Below are 20,103 nucleotides of genomic sequence, written 5' to 3'. Positions count from 1 at the left end.
GTATCAGTATCGTATCAGTATCGTATCAGTATCGTATCAGTATCGTATCAGTACATGTACACTGGGTCGTTTCTAGGCAGTTGAATTTAGAAGCATTTTTTGGAAAGCAAAAAAAAGAATTCAGGATGGACGTTCAGAGACATTTGAAACGACAAACACCGGTAACGGCTTTCAAACGCGGTAACTTGCAGTTAGCCACATTTCGTTTTCAGGCGTTTTTGAAGGTTTGACTTTTAAACGCGGCATGTAAACACAAGAGGGATGTTTTTAAACGTTTAATATATGTAAAGTTAAATTGTTCAGGGGAGGTTGTAAAATGTCACGTGTACATAAAGCCTTATGCATAGACAAGATAATTTGCCTTTTGGCTCTTGTGAGTTCAGTTCACAACTTTCACTACTGTGGTGTGCACGGAAAAAATGGGACACACTCATTTACAATACATCAGCACTGCTCCCTTCACAGCGGTTTCCGGCAGCAGCCACTAGCCAGATTTCAGCTTACTGTAATTACAGTAGTTAAGAAATTAGTTCTGATTGCTTGCTATTAATCACTGTCTGCATACTGAAAAAGCATACAAGACTTAAGACAGCTTTGAATTATAAACAAACTTTCCGACTGAAATTCTTTTGTAGTACTGATTAGGCCTGATCACTTACTTTGCTGATACTGTTTATCTCAGGGGTGCTCAACCTTTTAAGAGCATGGGCCACTTAAATTAGATTTGGTAACCAGTCGCTGCCCACAATGAACTATGGGATTTTACCATCTCCCAAACCTCAAATGTAAACAAGCTCTTGCTGTCCTGAGCCCCCTATAAGGCTGCTTTCACACTGATAAGCTGCAGTTTACCTGCTTTGGGGGTGCAACGCAGTGCACCTGTGGGTTAGCTGCGCTTTTCTGTACACTTCTGTTATATCTTGTAGATGTGGTGCACTCTCTGAAAGCACACCAAAACTACTGCAGTCAGTTTTGCTATGCTTTCAAAAAGTGTACCAAACCTGCGTAATAGAAATCTATGGCTCAGTGTAGCTCATCTGCAAGTGTACTACGCTGCACCTGCGGATCAGTTTGAAAGCAGGCTAATTATTGCAGAACTGATAACATTGATATTATGCCCATTGCTAAACTGTGAATGATATATACGCTGACTTTTCATTTATTCCTCCACTTTCTGATCTAAAGGCTTTGCCAGCTGTAGACTTGCTGTCCCAGGCGTAGTACATTTGGTATCACTTTGCCTGAGACAGGAGTTGGCACTATAGAGAAAGTAGTTGCTTATATGGCTCGGCTTCCTCTTCCACTGGCTCAGTCTACAACACTGATGTCCGGGATGACAGGTCAGCAACCCGCGATCTGGGATTGCTGACCAGCCATACCAGAGCAGGAGGTCTCAGGCTACATCAGAGGGCCCTGTGGGCCACATGGTTTAGCTGAAACAGTATATCCAAGTCAAAGGCCACAACTGAAGTGAAATTTATTTCACGGCATTCTAATAAGCTTATAAATAAAGTGATTATTTTCAAAATAATAATGTGGTTGTAAACTCCAATGCTATCCCCAGCTAAGTAGGGCTTACCACCAGCCATCAAGGCTGAAATACAAATGTCAAATATTTGTTTTTGTTTTTGCAGGTCTGCTGTTTAAAGACTAGAACAAGTCAATGTAAAAATGATAGCAAATAAGTCAATGTAAAAATTATAGAAAAATCTGCATGGCATCCTAAATTTGCCAAATAAACCCTTTTTATGACGACTGGATTTGACACTTTTGGTCCTTACTAATAAATATATCAAATCGGCTATATATCAAGAAAGAAATATTTAGGATGCCATTACTAATCCCCCTTAAAGAAAATGCTGTTTGCCTGGCTGATGCTACATTTCTAATGTTCTGAACTATTTGCCCCCCCCCCTTCTTCTGACTTATTTGGTCTTTGGTTGTTCTGGATTAGGGACTTAGGAGTAGAGAAGCCAGACACAGATTTGGCAGATTGACAACTTGACCTCTTGTGTTGCCAGAAGCCATACATTTGCATGTAGTGCCTTATAACCTATGTGCTGTAATTACTGTCCTAATGTTTTATGTGACTTGATAAGTTGATAATGTATATTGTGTTGATGTTTCGTAAAAAAAAAAAAAAGTTAATCTCCAGGTTCTAGTAATACATTATAACCATCGTATAGTTCTACATTCTCATGTGATCTTCTCTGTTTCTAATTTTAGATAAACCCTTAAAAAAGAGGAAACAAGATTCCTACCCATTAGAAGCTGGAGGTGCTACTGGAGGAAATAAACCAGCTTCCCAGGAGGCAAGCGTAGCAGGAAATGGGTCACGGCCAGCTTTAATGGTTAGCATTGATCTTCTGCACACTGGCAGAGGGGACTCTCAGGCAAATGTAACTCAGGATTCAGACTTTGTAAAGAAGCCAGAAGAAGCAAAATGTTGTAATGATGGATTTGTTCCTGCCGTACCAGACGACCCTACTGGAGTTATAAAAAATGTCCCAGAAAACAATCCGGAGACACCGAAAAAGTCAGAGTCTGAAACTGAGAATACCGAGAAGCCCGTCAAGAGCACACCTGTGCATTCCAGCGAAAATCTGCAGGAGGAATTACAGGGAGAAAGTAAACCGTGTGACGTCAAAGCCGAGCCTCCTGAGAGCACGGAGGAGGCTATGATTTGTGAAGATGGCAAAAGTGAGGCCAAACCTGAAATATGTAAACAGAACAGCGAGGAGCTGGTAGAGAGTAAAGCAACAGAGTGTGTAAGCGAGGATGTAAAAGCGGAGGCAAACCATGGTGATATCACTAAAGAATCCAAACCATGCGACCAGGAGGGGGAGGAGGAGGTTAAGCAAAATGAAAGTTGCAATGAGACTATTGAAGATGAGAAGAAACCGGAAGAGAAACCGACTCCAAGTACCCCAAAGCTGCGTAGTGAAGGAAAGTCTGACACTCCTAAGCAAAAAAACGAGGGAAAGCCAGAGACGCCAAGACAAAAGAGCGAGAGTAAACAAGAACAAGCAAAGCAAAAGAGTGAGAGCAAGTCTGAACAACCTAAACAGAAAAGTGATAGTAGGACTGATGGACGCACTGATAATCCTAAACAAAAGACTGATGGGCGCCCAGAGACTCCTAAACAAAAAGCCGATGGGCGCCCAGAGACTCCTAAACAAAAGGCTGATGGGCGCCCAGAGACTCCTAAACAAAAGGCCGATGGGCGCCCAGAGACTCCTAAACAAAAGGCCGATGGGCGCCCAGAGACTCCTAAACAAAAGGCCGATGGGCGTCCAGAGACTCCAAAACAAAAGGCCGATGGGCGTCCAGAGACTCCAAAACATAAAAGTGAAAGCCGGCCTGAAACACCTAAGCAAAAAAATGATGGCCGGCCTGAAACACCTAAGCAAAAGAATGATGGTCGGCCTGAAACACCACGACGACAGAGTGAGAGCCGACAAGAGAGTCACAAAAAAAGTGATGAGCGCCATGTCTTGACTAGACAGCGGAGTGAAGGACGCTCTGAGACCCCAAAACACAGACATGACAACAGGAGAGACTCCCTCAGGCTTTCTTCTGACAAGAAATCTGATTCATCCAAGCATAAAACGGATTCTAAGCCTGATTCTCCCAGGGTAAGATCTGAAAGTCGCAATGATGGGACAAAGTCAAGAGTAGATGGAAGACCAGGCCATGAGTCTTCAAAGCGAGATTCTGAGAATCCAAAGCAAAAATCTGATGACAAGGGGGATCCTTCAAAAGTTAGGAAGCCTGAGTCACTAAGATCTTTCAACAAAAATGAACAGGATACAAAGCATGGGAATAAACCTGATCCTTCAAAAACGGATAAAAGTGAAAGAAAGCATCGTCATGATTCAGATGAATCAAGGGACAGACTTTCTTCTGGAGAGCAGAAGTCAAGATCGGGAAGCCCACGGGTTAAATCTGACAAACCAGACACAAACAAACCTAAATCTGATAAGCCTGCATTGAGATCGCCTTCTGGTAAAGATGGGAAAGATGGGAAAGATGGTAAAGATGAGAAAAGGACCGATGGTAACAAAAGCAAGGTTGATGGGAATAAAGGCCATGGTGACAACAAGGCTGGGTTCCCAAGTTATTTGTTGGGTGGGAATCAGGGTTCCCTGAAAAACTTTGTCATTCCAAAACTCAAACGGGATAAGGATGGCAATGTTAGCCAGGAGTCCAAACGATCGGAATTAAAAGGGGATCAGAAAAACCAGGGGGATAAAGCGGGATTTGTGGAAGATATTAATAAAGGTGCTAAGCCTGTTGTGGTTCTTCAAAAGCTGTCTTTGGATGAGGTACAAAAACTAATTAAAGAACGAGAGGACAAATCCAAGGGTTCATTGAAGTCCAACAAAAACAAGCCATCGAAATCCAGCAAAGGTAATTTATTAAATGTCTTAAATTTTTCTGTACATTGTTTTTTCCAGGCCCTTAAGAATTGAGCTCCCTAAATTGCCTCAATTGTTATGGGAATGTTTATTGTCTAATTTATTGTTCTACTTTGTGTGAGTACAAGAACCTTGGCCTTGTTAGGTTTTTTTTTATTTTTTATATGTGCTGTATAAATATGCAGATTTCTGCCTCATGTGACTGCTCGCGCCTCTCCTCCGGGTTGACGACAGCGGGAGTTCTCGCCCCCCGCCCCGCTGTAGCTTTCAGACTGGGAGAGGAGAGCAGCAAGGAGTCACGTGAGTGCTGGAAGGTGCTTTGAAATAAGGCAGAAATCAGAGGTGATTGTTTTAATCATAACTAAGTGGTTTTACCAGCACTTTAAGTTGATCTCTGCCATTCAGCAGAAGCCTTGTACTTTTATCACTGAATGTAAGGTGGCACTTGATGGGCTGAAGTGGAGATCCGGACATCTGTCCCTATCGCCACGTCTGCAAGCAGAGGAATCCTTGTATTCAAATTTATTGGCCCAAATCACTTCACAAAGCTGTAGTAAATATGCAAATTCTAGCTGCTATAGTGTCCGGAATTCTGTTTACCTGCCGGTGCTGCTGCCAACATGAGAGCTAAATTTTGCAGCAGCGAATGGGTTCACGTGGAACTAAGCCCATTGATTTAGCGGTTTCCCAAAACCGTTATATTCAAGGCATGCCATGAATAATTGTCACAGCTGCTTCTGCTCCCAACTTAACGGTCAAGCTATCAAATGGCTGGCGTCATAACTGATCACATGTGCAACACCATGGAAACTGCAGACCAAACAGACTAAAATGGCAGCTTCCTTGACTGTAAATGATAGGATGGTTTAGTTTTGCTTTAAATAACAGTCCGTACCACTCCAGCATCTAGATATGCATATTCTAAGGCAAGCTGATTTTTAGACCTAGTTATTTGGCTGTTGAATTGTCCAGTGTGTACAAAATGCTGACGCTCAATCTTCTGTTTCACATACACATAAAGTAACTAAGAATATATACAATACTTGCTACTGCTTTCGTGTTGCATTGCACTGTGTATATCGTGCAGTTTCAATGGTTCTATGTTGCTTTGAGATTTGGTGTATATTCAATTTTTTATGTTGTTGAATCCATAAAATCTTCATCCTACTCAAACTGCATTAATGTAAACCATCACAATATTTATGGGGTGCTATATAAAGCTGTTATTTTTATATATTGTTTAAAGCAGTATTCCAGCCAAAAGCAACTATTCTTATATTTCAGCTTACCAGTTCTTATATGTGATGGCTGCATTTGTTTTCCTTTTTATGGCTGGCTTTCTTCTGTTTTCTTCTTTTCAACAGAAGAGCTCTTAGGCCCCTTTCACACATGCGGATAGTATGTCCGTATTTCATCCATCCATTTGCGCATGAAATACGGACATACATTCATTCCTATGGGATAGCGGATGAACATCCGCAGACACCCGCTATTGTCCGCCTCCGCAATTGTCCGATTCTGCAGACGGAGGAAAATCCTATTTTTCTATCTGTCTGCAGAGCGGATCGGATGAACACGGACAGACGGTCCGTGTTCATCCGATCCCCATAGAGGAGAGCTGACAGGGCGGTCCCTGCACAGTGTGCGGAGACCGCCCTGTCCGCCGCCGGCTCAGCGGGGACAACGGAGCGATCCCCGCTGAGCAATCGGATCATCACCGGGCGGATCATTACTGATCCGTCCCGTGTGAAAGGGGCCTTACAGTTACAGGGATGAGCTGGATCATTGGACACTGGCAGAGGTTAAAATGATCATGTAAAACTTTTATCCCAAAAAAGGAAACAAATTATCGGAACTACTTATAAAGTATTAGCTGGAGTTTTAATTTTTTTTTTTTTTAACAATCAGGAGTGTTTTATTGAACATCATCATTATACAAAATCCACATACACAAGGTATAGAAGTAGCAACGTACATAAATCGATTATCAATCACAAGACCAATAAAACAGCGTGAACCGGAAAATGCCTATTACAGTGCCACAACCCACTAGGGAGAGAAGAGGATGTAGGAGGACAGAGGAGGACAGGGGAAACAAGCAGGGCGCCGGAAAACAGGGAAAAGAAGAAACGTGAGGGGAGAGAAAAAGGAGAAAAGGGACCGGGGGGGGGGGGGGGGGGAGGACGAGGAGGAGAAAAGAGGAGAAACAGCAGAAGGGGCAGGAAATGCAGAGGGATAAGTGCACAAAGCTAGCCGTCGCTGCTAATCACCTACCCAGGGGCGGGCCCAAACCATGGAGACCAGACCTTGTCGAACTTCCAAGGACAGCCCCTGCTCAAATATGTCAGCTTGTACATGGGCAACATAGCATTTATTTTACTCTCCCATACAGACACCCTAGGTGGAGTCGGGGACGTCCATCTCACCAGAATCTCCTTCCTAGCGTAAAAACAAAGCATATAGACAAGTATCCTACTGTGGTGCGGCCTCTGAGCCTCCTCCTGCACCCCCAAGAGAGCAAGCTCTGGCGACCTGACGACCGATAACTCCATACGAACATTCATATGTTCAAATACCCCATCCCAGAAAGTCGCCAGAGTCGGGCACTCGCAGAACATATGAATAAACGTACCACGATGTACTCTACAACGGGGGCACTGCGGGTCCCTATCAGCATACATTCTCGCCAATCGGACTGGGGTAAAGTATACTCTGTGGAGAAATTTAAGCTGAATCAATTTGTCCCCCGCTGCTATCAGTACCCTGGGCCCGTAGGTTAGGCAGTCTTCCCAATCCTCTCTAGTGAGCGTCGGGATATCAGTTCGCCATTCCTCCCACACCCGAGCCATCCTGGGAATGTCTTTTGGCAGTAAGGTGGTATACAATGCAGAGAGGGGCTTCCTCAGGTCACTATCAGACAATAAGTCTTCCACTGGATCCATTTGAATCGAGGGGGGAGTCGGGAATTGGGCCCTGGCAGCATGGCGCAATTGAATGTACCGAAAGTACATCCATCCCGGGAGTCCATATTTCCCAGATAAGTGTGAGTATGTCAGTAGAACACCGGTAGGCATAACATCCCGGAGAGTCGCTATCCCATACCTAGCCCACACCCGAGGGTCTGGAACCGTACGAAAATGATGCAAGGCAGGATTGCCCCAAAGTGGCTGTGCAGGAGACCACCGATCGGGACTCGAAAAACGACGCCTAGCCACAACCCACACCTTCAACGTAGCCTTCGTCGGGACAGGAAGATCAGAATAGGCTCCGACCCCCCTATAAACCAGATCCTGAAGATCTCGTCGGGTGCCCACCCGTGCCGCCTCCAAACGCACCGCAGCATTAGAACGACTCCCCTCCAGCCACCAAAATGCAGTGACTAACATTGCTGCCCAATAATAGATCCGCACATCCGGGAGGGCAAGCCCCCCCAAATGAATGGGAAGGCGCAGCGTGGCCCTGGCCAGGCGCGGGGACGCGCCATTCCACAAAAAGGTAAGGCACCCATCCAATTCACGGAAAAAGGAGGCCTGTACCCACACAGGACTATTCCTAAACATATAGAGAAGTTTGGGCAACACCATCATCTTAAAAATGCCAACCCGCCCCAATAGATTCAGTGGCAACCCAGCCCAAGACCGAAATCGGTCTTTAACAAAGCGGAGCAGAGGGGATATATTAAGTCGATAGTATTGAGTGGGGTCCCTGGACACCAGCACCCCCAGATATTTAAAGGAGGATACCCATTCCAATGGACCTGGAGTTTTAATTTAATGTGTTACTTTATTTAAAGTATAACTAAAACTGATCTAAAAACTTAAAGTATAACTAAAGGCCACATTTTTTGTTTAGTTTTGTAAAGAGTGGAGAGGTATTAGAACACCCGTCAGTTTTTATTGGCCCCATTAAGAAGATTCATCCTCTCTATTTTTCCCATTTTACCATGATCAGTGAAAGTAAAAAGAAAACCTCAAATTTTGGGTTGTCCCCAGAAAAGTATGAGACGGAAAGGTGCCGTATCCACTAGTGCGACTTGTGACTTTGGACACATAGTCGCATGACAAGTCACAGCCCATTGATTTTAATGGCACCTGTTCCAGTCTATACAACTTAAAGTTACAGCGACATTGAAAAATTTCCTGCACTACTTTGATGCAACTTTGATCCGGGGAGTGTAAAGTTGGGTCAAAGCTGCACTCAGTCGCATGACTTTGGGGGTCACAATAGTGGGAACGTAGCCTAAAGGTTCCAATGGGGACATTAGTTCTGGTGACCTGGTGGTCCCCAAAAAATCCCTTTTATATTTGCATGGATTTCCTTACTTCTTGCTTGGATATGGGGCAGGAAGCGAAGGGAAGTCCCAGCAATGGGACACAGATGACAAAAAAAAAAAAAAAGTTATAACCCTCCCTTACTCTATCCAAAATGGGGGGAAAAAAGAGTTGCCTATAGTTCTACTTGACTAGTACTTCTAACACCCCCAGTCTGACAATGCCTGTCCAAATCTGCCCCCTTTGCGCCTTCATTCAGAGTGGTGTCCGTATAATAAAGGAGGTGTATTACTGGACAGATCACCGGGGGGGGGGGGGGGGGAGCCTAAAATTACTAATGCAGCCATTACATCTAATGATTGGTAAGCTGTTATATGTTGCATTTCTGGTTTGAGGTCTAATGCCGCTTTAATGAGAAAATGTTCTACTTATAGGTTTTGTTCCATCATGTGTAAATTTTGGTTTGCATGGCTTTGATTGATCAAAACTTGGTAAGTGCGAAAGACTCCAAAAAACTTCTCACTGTCATCTTCAGTATTTGTAGTGTAGGTTGCCTACCCATACTGCCTCCAATATGAAGGTGGTGGGCCAGCCTTTGTTCTTTTCAAAAACTTTGCCATAAAGATTACAGGTTTTCAGGTGCATGCTGAAACCCTTTTTTTTTATTATTTTTTATTTTTTTATAGCACAAATGTGTACTCTGAGCACTTGTTTTACTTTCTCCGCATTGTAGCATGGAAGCGCAAACATTGATGTCTTCTTTTGTGAATCTCAAGTTGTTGCATTATGAAAGGTTTTTCCTTTGGCAAAACTCATTTTCTCTAACACAAAAATGTTATGGCCTTAAAAATGACCTGGTAGATTCTTGGTGGCTTAACATAATGTTATTGGAGGATTTATCTCCAGCTCTGTAAAGGTGCCTTCTGGGTCCTAGATGGGCTGGTCGGCTGCTGAATTCTGTAGCCTGATGTATGTTCTGAGGGTCATGTTTCTAATTCATTGGCAACGAAATGATGACTTTGTGTAATTTGCTGGTCAGGACTGTAAAAGTGACAATTGGAAACGGATTATTTGCTGTGACCAAGAAACGTGATATTTGCACACTCTTATATACAACAGACCTATTTGCTACCACTGGATAAAATGCTGTAACATAATCTGCACTGGTGGATACTAATCTGATACTGGTGGGGACCTGCTGTAGCCTCAGGATAGATAAAAAAAATCAGTGATTTAATTTTTTATTTTAAATCAGATATTTTTTTTATTTTAAATCAGATATTTTTTTTATTTTAAATCAGATCTTTTTTTTATTTTAAATCGGATTTAAAATAAAAAAAGATCAGATCTTTTTTTAATTTAAATCTGATCTTTCTTATTTTTACCAAATTTATTTTAATTAACTGCTTTTTGGAGTAAAAATGAATCTAAATATGGTTTTCTATTTAAAATGCATTAAAAATTTAGTTCAGCATGAAATTCCTAGATTGTTAACTCTGAGTAGGGCCCTCTGAATCCTATTGTAATTGTACTGTCTGCCCTAATGTTGTAAAGCACAGTGCAAACTTTCGGCGCAATATAAATCCTGTATAAAAATAATGAAATGGCGCTTAGTTATGTACATGAGACTGTATATTCTGCAATATTTAAATTTTTGGGGACTCATTCAATGAATACAAGCCCTGCAAGCTGACATAACATGCACTGCATTGATGAATTCACATAATTTCACAGTAGTCATGAGATAAAACAAAGTTCAGGAATATTTATTTATCCCATTGCTTTGCAAATTTATGTACACTACAAACCATATGATTGAATCTGTTCTGATGCCGCTGTTTTACTAACCTGACAGCTTATTTTTCTAAATAGGAAACCTTAATTTTTGCAATTATTAAAAATTTTAACTACCAGCAAGAATAATTCCTTATATTTAAAGAGCACCTGTCACTTCAGAGCCATCATGACAGCGCTGGTCTTAGCGGGCATCCACTCACTTGCTGCCGCAACATCCCTCACCTTGTGTCACTGCCACATCACCAGCCGTCCCATTAAAGTGAACGGCACTGACGGCGAGTCAACGGGGGGACAGAGGAGACAGTTGCTCTTTAAAATATTTGTCAAGCCTTTTTACTAGTGATTTCAATCATGATTTAAATCGACTTGATTTAAATCAAAACCACCCTGTGTAGCCTTTTCTAGGCTCACAGTCTGATGCATTGGGAGGTGCATCACAGTCTCACTCTTGGTTTGCAAACATTTGTTTAAAGAACGGTTGAAATTATATAGTCTGAAAATCCTGTTTTTAAGGTTGCTTTGGGCAGTTTCTACTCTCCTTTTCTTCAACAAAGGTGAAAGCTATCTAATGAAATATGATTGGTAGTTTTTGACTTGCTAGTTATTTGTTTGTAATCCATTGTTTTAAGTAAAAAAAAAAAGTTTATTGGAAAGAGGTTTGATTTGATTCAATCAATTTAAATCCCTAGTGAAAAGGCTTGATTTTAAATCATAATTTTTAAAGATCAACTGTCATCTCTGTCCCTCAGCGGCTCCTCGGACCCGCTGTTGACTCGCCGACAGTCCCATTCACTTTAATGGGACTGGTGATGCCGCAGTGACAAGGTCAGGGACGTGGCGGCAGCAGGTGAGTGGCTACCCGCTAACGGGCGCTGCCATGATGGATCTGAAATGACAGGTGCTCTTTAACCACTTTCAGACCGGACCATTTTGCTGGTAAATGACCAGAGGTCTTTTTACACTTTGGCACTGCGCTGCTTTAACTGGTAATTGCGCGGTCATGCAATGTTGTACCCAAACAAAATTTGCGTCCTTTTCTTCCCACAAATAGAGCTTTCTTTTGATGGTATTTGATTGCCTCTGCGATTTTTATTTTTTGCGATATAAACGTAAAAAGACCGCAAATTTTGAAAAAAAATGATATTTTCTACTTTTTGTTATTAGAAAAATCCAATAAACTCAATTTTAGTCATACATTTAGGCCAAAATGTATTCAGCCACATGTCTTTGGTAAAAAAAAAGTCAATAATTGTATATTTATTGGTTTGCGCAAAAGTTGTCACATCTACAAACTAAGGTACGTTTTCTGGAATTTACGCAGCTTTTAGTTTACGACTGCCTATCTCATTTCTTGAGGTGCTAAAATGGCAGGGCAGTACAAAACCCCCCCAAATGACCCCATTTTGGAAAGTAGACCCCCTAAGGAAATTGATAAGAGGCATGTTGAGCCCATTGAATATTTTATTTTTTTGCCTCAAGCGATTGAATAATGACAAAAAAAAAAATTTTTTTTTTTTTTTACACAAAGTTGTCACTAAATGATATATTGCTCACACATGCTATGGGCGTATGTGAAATGACACCCCAAAATAAATTCTGCTGCTTCTCCTGAGTATGGGGATACCACATATGTGGGACTTTTTGGGAGCCTAGCCGCGTACGGGGCCCCGAAAACCAAGCACCGCCTTCAGGCTTTCTAAGGGCGTAAATTTTTGAGTTCACTTCTCACTACCTATTACAGTTTTGAAGGCCATAAAATGCCAAGATGGCACAAAACCCCCACAAATGACCCCATTTTAGAAAGTAGACACCCCAAGCTATTTGCTGAGAGGCATGTTGAGTTCATGGAATATTTTATATTTTGCCACAAGTTGCGGGAAAATTACAAACTTTTTTTTTTTTTTTTTTTTCACAAAGTTGTCACTAAATGATATATTGCTCATGCATGCCATGGGCATATGTGAAATGACACCCCAAAATAAATTCTGCTGCTTCTCCTGAGTATGGGGATACCACATATGTGGGACTTTTTGGGAGCCTAGCCGCGTACGGGGCCCCGAAAACCAAGCACCGCCTTCAGGCTTTCTAAGGGCGTTACAGTTTTGAAGGCCATAAAATGCCAAGATGGCACAAACCCCCCCCAAATGACCCCATTTTGGAAAGTAGACACCCCTAAATTTAGGGGTACACTAGTGAGACTAGGTAATAAATGGCGGGTGCCCTGAAACTATAAAAAAATAACTAACCAACCAGCGTCACCTGTAACAGTTATATGGTGATCACTGGTGAAAGGGTTAACTAGGGGGCAATCAGGGGGCTTTATGCGGTAGTATATGGGGGTCCCTGGCGCTATAAAAAGCTGCAGCGAACCTAAATACCTACCTGCCTAACTAGCGTCACCTGTGACACTAATACAGCGATCAGAAAAACGATCGCTTATTAGGCTGGGTTCACACTGGAGCGATGCGGGAACGCCACGAATGCGCGGCGGGTTCCCGCATCGCATGCCTCCCGGCGGCAGTTCACACTGCCCTATGCGAACTGCTGGGAGTGTCAGTGAAATGTTACTGACACCCCCAGATCAGTTCGCATATCGCAGTGCGATCTGCAAACTCGGATCGCATGGTGTGAACACCCATGCGATCCGATTCTGCTGCGGGCCAAAAAAAGGGTCCCGTGCGAATTTGCGGCGGGTGCGGCGAATGGCTGAACTCGAATCGCACAGAGATCGGATGTGATTTGCACTGCAGTGCGGTGCGAATCACATCCGTTCTCATAAACCGCTGCAATGTGAACCCAGCCTTAGTGACACTGGCGACGGGGGGTGATCACGGGGTTAAACCTTTATTGGGGGGGTTAGGGGGGTACCTTATAACTAAAGGGGGCTAACCCTAACTGCCCTAACAGTTATTAGTCACAAATGACACCCGCCGGGTGATCAGGGGGTTAAACCTTTATTAGGTAATAAATGGCGGGTGCCCTGAAACTATAAAAAAATAACTAACCAACCAGCGTCACCTGTAACAGTTATATGGTGATCACTGGTGAAAGGGTTAACTAGGGGGCAATCAGGGGGCTTTATGCGGTAGTATATGGGGGTCCCTGGCGCTATAAAAAGCTGCGGCGAACCTAAATACCTACCTGCCTAACTAGCGTCACCTGTGACACTAATACGGCGATCAGAAAAATTATCGCTTATTAGGCTGGGTTCACACTGGAGCGATGCGGAAACGCCGCGAATCCGCGGCGGGTTCCCGCATCGCATGCCTCCCGGCGGCAGTTCACACTGCCCTATGCGAACTGCTGGGAGTGTCAGTGAAATGTTACTGACACCCCCAGATCAGTTCGCATATCGCAGTGCGATCTGCAAACTCGGATCGCATGGTGTGAACACCCATGCGATCCGATTCTGCTGCGGGCCAAAAAAAGGGTCCCGTGCGAATTTGCGGCGGGTGCGGCGGGTGCGGCGAATGGCTGAACTCGAATCGCACAGAGATCGGATGTGATTTGCACTGCAGTGCGGTGCGAATCACATTCGTTCTCATAAACCGCTGCAATGTGAACCCAGCCTTAGTGACACTGGCGACGGGGGGTGATCACGGGGTTAAACCTTTATTGGGGGGGTTAGGGGGGTACATTAGAACTAAAGGGGGCTAACTCTAACTGCCCTAACAGTTATTACAGTCACAAATGACACCAATGCAAAAAAAAAAAAAAAATGACATTGGTGTCACTGTGACTGGGGGGCAGGGGTAATTGGGGGGGTGATCGGGGGGTAAAGGGGGGGTGTGAGTGTGCCTGGCATGTTCTACTGTGTGTGTGAGTGTTGGTGCAACTTACTGATCCGTTCTCCTCCGTGTCGGAACGAAAAATACCGACACGGAGGAGAGAATACATCACTTCCTCTCCTGTGTTTACATTACAGGAGAGGAAGTGATGTCACCGGGGATTTCTATTCGTCGGGAGCGATCGCGAGGGGGTGGCCATGAATGAATGGCCGTCCCCTCGTCCGGGATCGCTCCCGTACGAATTCCGACCGCCGCAGGCACCGGGCGGGGGCCCGATCGGGCCCCCGACCCGCGGGAGGCAAGGGACGTACATGTATGTCCTTATGCCTGCCCGTGCCATTGTACCGACGTACATCGGCGTGCGGCGGTCGGCAACTGGTTAAATGTAAGGACTCATTCTTGCTGGTAGTTAGAATCTTTAATATTTGCAAACAAAGTGAAGGTTTCCTATTTAGATTAATGAGCTGTCAGGATAGTAAATATTCCCAAACACGATCTCTCTTAGGGCCTGCTGCCATTTTGCTCCTCAAAGGTGTGGAATAAAGCATTTCAAGCTAAGTACAGAAAGATCACAGGTTTTATAAGCTGATGAGGTTTCACTTTCACTGCTTGCCCTTCCTCCTCACACAGCCTGGTACAGATGCCTTTCTCTTCAAACAATCATACAGTTTGCAGTGTACATAAATTTGCAAAACAATGGGATAAAGGAAAATTCCTGAACTTTGTTTTATCTCGTGGTTACTGTGAAATTGTGTGAATGCATCAATGCAGTGCATGTTATGTCAGCTTGCAGAGCTTGGATTCATTGAATGAGTTTACCAAAAAATGTAAATATTGCAGAATATACAGCCTCGTGCTACCAAGCTCCATTTCACCAATAGAAAACTCTTTAGATTTTTAGGTTTTTACTCCAAAAGCATTTTATTAAAATGAGATGCAAATCAAAAAAATCCCATATTAAAAAAAAAAAAAAAAAAAAACACACATTGATTTTTTTATTCACCCCGGCAGTTAAGGGGTTAACCAGTGGGTGGCAGTGTAGGGGTTAAGTGTTCCTAGGGGTGTGTCACTAACTGTTGGGGCTGGGCTTTCATTTAGTGAACACTGATCTCTGCTCCAATCACATGGAGCAGAGATCAGCATCACTAGTTGCTAGGCAGAATGGTGAGATGCTCTTTACAACGGCATCTCTCCATTCAGCCGCCCCGTGAGACGATCGTGGGTATGCCCGCGGCGAACGAGTCCGTGGGACCCACGACAGGATTCACGGAGGTCCCGACCAGCATGTGAGCGTGCCGGCGCGCTCGCTATGGCAGGGCGGCATTAGAGATTGGACGTACCTGTATGCCAATATGCCTGCCCGTGCCATTCTGCCGACGTACATCGGCGTGCGCTGGTCGGGAACTGGTTAAGGAGCCATATGAGGTTAAAGGCACTGTACACTTTCAAATGTATTTATTTCTTCAACTAGGTATTGGTGTAGATATATTCATTATGTTGTTTATCTTACCATGTATTTATGGGCTCACATGTTGTGGCTGCGGTTTGTAGTGTTACGACTGATTCGTACCTGTCCATATATTCATTCACCTAGTTTATTCCTGTTTGCTAAACAGACAGGCAACTACTACTTCTGGGTCAGACCGCATCCAATCCATGTCTCGATATTTCCTCCGCGTTGCCCCACAAATATGTGGGTGCTAATGTGATGAAAGACTGCATGGTGATCTCTGTTAATGGCTCTGCCTGTTTGTGTCAGTCAGATCTATTTACTGTTTATCTCTCACCTGCAGAAGAACTAGACCACAGTAGCCCATAGATGAGTTTTTTTTTTTTATTATTATTATTCCCCCTCAACGATCAGGTTGAAGAGAGGGGAAAAAATAAAAATTTGATTCCCCATCCACACATTTAATGTGGATGGGGGATACCCACCCCCGCTGGTCTATTGTAATCTGACCCACCATCAGAATACACTAGTCAGCGCTGCCAACTATAGCCGACAGGCTGCTAATACAGAGGTAGATAGGCTGCTGTACAACCAGCCTGCCCATTCATGGATCAACGTTCATCGACGTTCATCTGGTCCCTTCTGAGCCAAACTAATTTTGATCCATATATGGCCATAGTTCTGTCAAAATAGCCAATTCAATATCTCCAATCACGTCACTTCCGGTTACTGTAAAGCATCAGTAATTGGAGATTTAGGCGACTTGCTTTTTTGACACAACACAGACAACCGTGGCGTGTAAACTCTGGTACATGATATTATGAGTGGACATTGTTAGTCCACCTGTTACTAAACAACAACATGGCTGCCTCCGAGGCGGTGACAAGTTTTTCCTCCTGAACCGCTTTTCTGTCAAAACAGCAAACTGTTCGTGTACCAGAGTGTACACGCTTGCTGGTGTTGTGTCAAAACAGCAACTCGTCTAAATCTCCAATTACTGATGCTTTACAGTAACCAGAAGTGACGTGATTGCAGATCTCAATGAATTGGCTATTTTGACAGAACACCAGCTTAAGAGACCCAGGGATGATGGGATATGTAGTTTCTTCACAGGAAGTGTTCGTTTTTAGAATATAGAGCTCGTGCATCAATGTAGAACTAAAGGTAAAACTTAATTTTAGAGGTGATATCCCCTCACTTCCTGTCCCATTGCCAAAACAGGAAGTGAGAGGAAATACCTCCAAATTGAACGAATCCATGGTAGTCACCAGGACTAGTGTCCCCATTGGAAGATGTTCCCCTTGTTCTTCTAGTGACAACCAAAAATTTTAGATTTTTGTTACTTCTACTTTTGATGATAATCTAGGGCTGGGAAAAAAATCTATTTAAATCTTGATTCGCGTTGAGAGGTCAAATCGATTAAAAATGTAAGCAAATCAATTATTTTAGATTTTTTTTTTTTTTTTTCACCACAGTGCCAGTCCTCAGTTGCTGCGGGCAGGAGTTTTTAGGCGAGGCCGCGGCTTCGGCCTAGTCCATGAGGCCGGACGCATGAGGCCCTAGTCCATTAGGCCTAAACTGTGGCCTTGCCTAAAAACTCCTGCCTGCAGCTCCTCAGGACCGGTGTGGTGTCAGCTGACTCCCGAGGAGTTGTAGGCAGGAGTTTTTAGGCTTGGCTTCAGTCTAGTCCGCGAGGCTGGATGCCGTGGACTAGGCCAAAATGGCAGCCTCGCCTAAAAACAGCTCCTAGGGACTGGCTCGGTGTCCATCAAAAAAATAAATTTGAATCGGGGGTTTTTTTTTTTTTTTTTTTTTTTTTTTTTTTTTTTAAACTGCAGATTTTTTTTTTTTTTAAAGAAAATTGCCCAGCTCTATGATCGTATACGGGACAAATCGAGGTTGTGAATCTCCCTAATGAGACAGCAATAAAAATCTGATAGGCGTTCTAATCTCTCTCCACTCTATCCAAAAACAAAATTATTTTTACTTTTAGTTATACTTTAACCTGTGCCGTGCCGCATGTCTCATGTCTAAATACAAACGGAAAACACTGTGTACAGGGCAAACACTGACACCATGAAACTATACGATCAATGCCCATCTTATGTAGGTGAAAACCACAAGGTGTAAGTAGGAAAGTTTGTTGTCTTTTTAAATTACTGAATAATAGCAAAGATGATTAAAGCGGGGTTCCACTGACGTTTTTTTTTTTTGTTTTTTTTTGTAAAATGGCAAGGAGTACGTTTTATAATTGTTTTACTTACTTTTTATGTTTTCTAAGGTTCCTGCTGCTGTTTTTCCGTATAGTGTAGACTTTATAAAAACGTTTCCTGACGTTTTCCATCTTGCCTATGGGCATGTGAAGCCCACAGGCATTGTCTTCCGGGACACTGTGCTGCTAATGTCCCAGCATGCACCGCCCCTTCAATCGCCGGTCTCGCGCATGTGCAGATCAAAAAACTTGAGCGCTGACAACAAGAACTCGAGCCTGGGCGCCGCACAGACTCCTGGGAAATTGAAAAATGATCCCAGGAGCCAGTGCGGCCAACAGGAAGCGCAGACCTGCTGCTGAAGCCACACCCATATCCGCAGTCGCACCGCCCCTTTCTGGAATCTCCAGGACCAGGAAATTTTAAAAAAGAGACACAAGATGACAGCAGCAAGGTAAGGGGGATATCCAGCAATTAGACAACAAGACAATCCTATAGGTATAGAAGTAGTAATTCGGGTGGAGCTCGGCTTTAAGTACCTTTTTGAGCATTGGTTGCTAGGCCCTGAATGAAGCTCTGGCCTAATAGTTATATAGAATTTTTTATTTTTTTTTATACCAACACATTTCAGTATCCTATTTTAATATTGATTATCATTAACAAAATGAAACAAGTCGAATTGTGAGCTTTTTCTAATTATTCTCCTGTTGTGCTCTGCCTCAGTGTTGATATTGTGTTATCTCTTCCATTGTGTGGTTTCTGTAAAAACGTAATCCACTTCACTTGTTTTCATGTAACTAATAAGGTATCTATGGCTGGAAAGCCCCAGGTCTCTAAATGATTGTTACCACTCCAGGGCAGTTTTTAAGAATAAGCAAACCTATTTCTCTTCAGCTGTCTGTCAGCTACACCAGAAAGGTTGAACATTTTCAGTAAGTAAACTATATTATTTTTCCAGGTGATTGTATAAACTTTTGCTATGGTGGTGTGTTTTTTTTTTTTTGTTTAAACAGCAGACAGAACTTTTACTGTTTATGTAGTTGTGGCACACAGTATTGGACAGGGAGGTTATGGATTGTAGTAATGTGACTTGATTGCTGTAACCAGCCATCTACTCTTGATTTTGTATTGTATACCATTTCCACAAGTGCCTTTCCCATGTCAGTGTCAGGATGAGCTGCATTGGTAATGGTCTAGTGTACATGATTGTTTGAGATGTATTTTCTATGCATCTGGTATAGCGTTGCAGAGATTTGAAATCCCTGCTGTTTTGTGCAGCACTTCCAGGATTGATGCTCTGTGCTGGCACTGACCAATCAGAGTCTCTGCTCAGCCCCACAGGCACTGCAGGGAGAAGAGCGGGGATTTTAAGTCCTCGGACTGCTACAACTCAACAGGTGGAAGGAAAGAAAATTGCTTGTTTCCTCCATCAACAAGTCAGTGTTGGGGGAATTGCCCCCCTACAGCGTTGTGTTCTGCTGGCAGTACACAGTGATTACTGTTGCCGGCTGCACTAATCTTTTGGCAAAAACCTGACATGCTGGTTGTACACAAGGTGATCCATAGAGAGCTTGTACAAGTATCACAATATGGCTGGTGCCTGCTGAATCAGCCAAATTTCAGTCCATGTATGGCCGACTAAACACAAGTATTACCTGGCACCTAAACCACAGTCCCCCCCCACCCCCTGATAATGCCTTTGATTTTCCTTTATCTTAAGGATGGCACCAAGTTTATGCAGGTATCACACAAGGTCAGTGTCTACCTGGACTGAGACGCTAACTCATAAATGACGCAAACTTGTAATTACTGGTGCCTGTGCGGTTCTTGGTTGTGTTCACACAGATGAGCTCTCTGACGCAGCTTCTTGCCTTCTTCATTTGTGTTAAAGTATAAAAATGATAGGCAATGTTTTTTGTTTTGGAGAGGGATTGTAACATCAGTCGAATATTTATTGCTGTATGTGTTCTTTTTTTTTATTATTTTTCTTTTTTTCTTTGTTTTTTTTTTTTTTTGTCCTGTGTACTATCACTGAAAGTGAAAGAAAATCCCCAAATTTGGGTTGTTTCCAGAGCAGTAATAGAGGGGACGTTATCCAGTGGGGACACTACAGGCGGTCCCCTAGTTACAAACATCCAACTTACAAACGCCTCCTACTTACAAACAGAG

At 43.3% G+C, this 20,103-nt stretch overlaps 1 protein-coding gene across 6 annotated transcripts in view; it reads left to right on the top strand.

Annotated features, from left to right (window-relative positions):
* Nucleotides 1-20,103, top strand: part of NIPBL (NIPBL cohesin loading factor) — a 242,831-nt gene that overhangs the window by 112,693 nt on the left and 110,035 nt on the right. For all 6 annotated transcript variants that reach the window (XM_077462850.1, XM_077462847.1, XM_077462848.1 and 3 more), the window contains one exon: nucleotides 2,227-4,410. In XM_077462850.1, coding sequence (XP_077318976.1) covers nucleotides 2,227-4,410 — 2,184 coding nt within the window. The remainder of the gene's footprint in view (nucleotides 1-2,226; nucleotides 4,411-20,103) is intronic.

This window comes from Lithobates pipiens, unplaced genomic scaffold, assembly GCF_037356315.1.
Source record: "Lithobates pipiens isolate NorthernLeopardFrog02 unplaced genomic scaffold, aLitPip1_a1.2 Scaffold_3, whole genome shotgun sequence".
NCBI lineage: Eukaryota > Metazoa > Chordata > Amphibia > Anura > Ranidae > Lithobates > Lithobates pipiens.
Note: the sequence above shows the minus strand (reverse complement) of the source record. Positions and strands in the feature narration are given on the sequence as shown.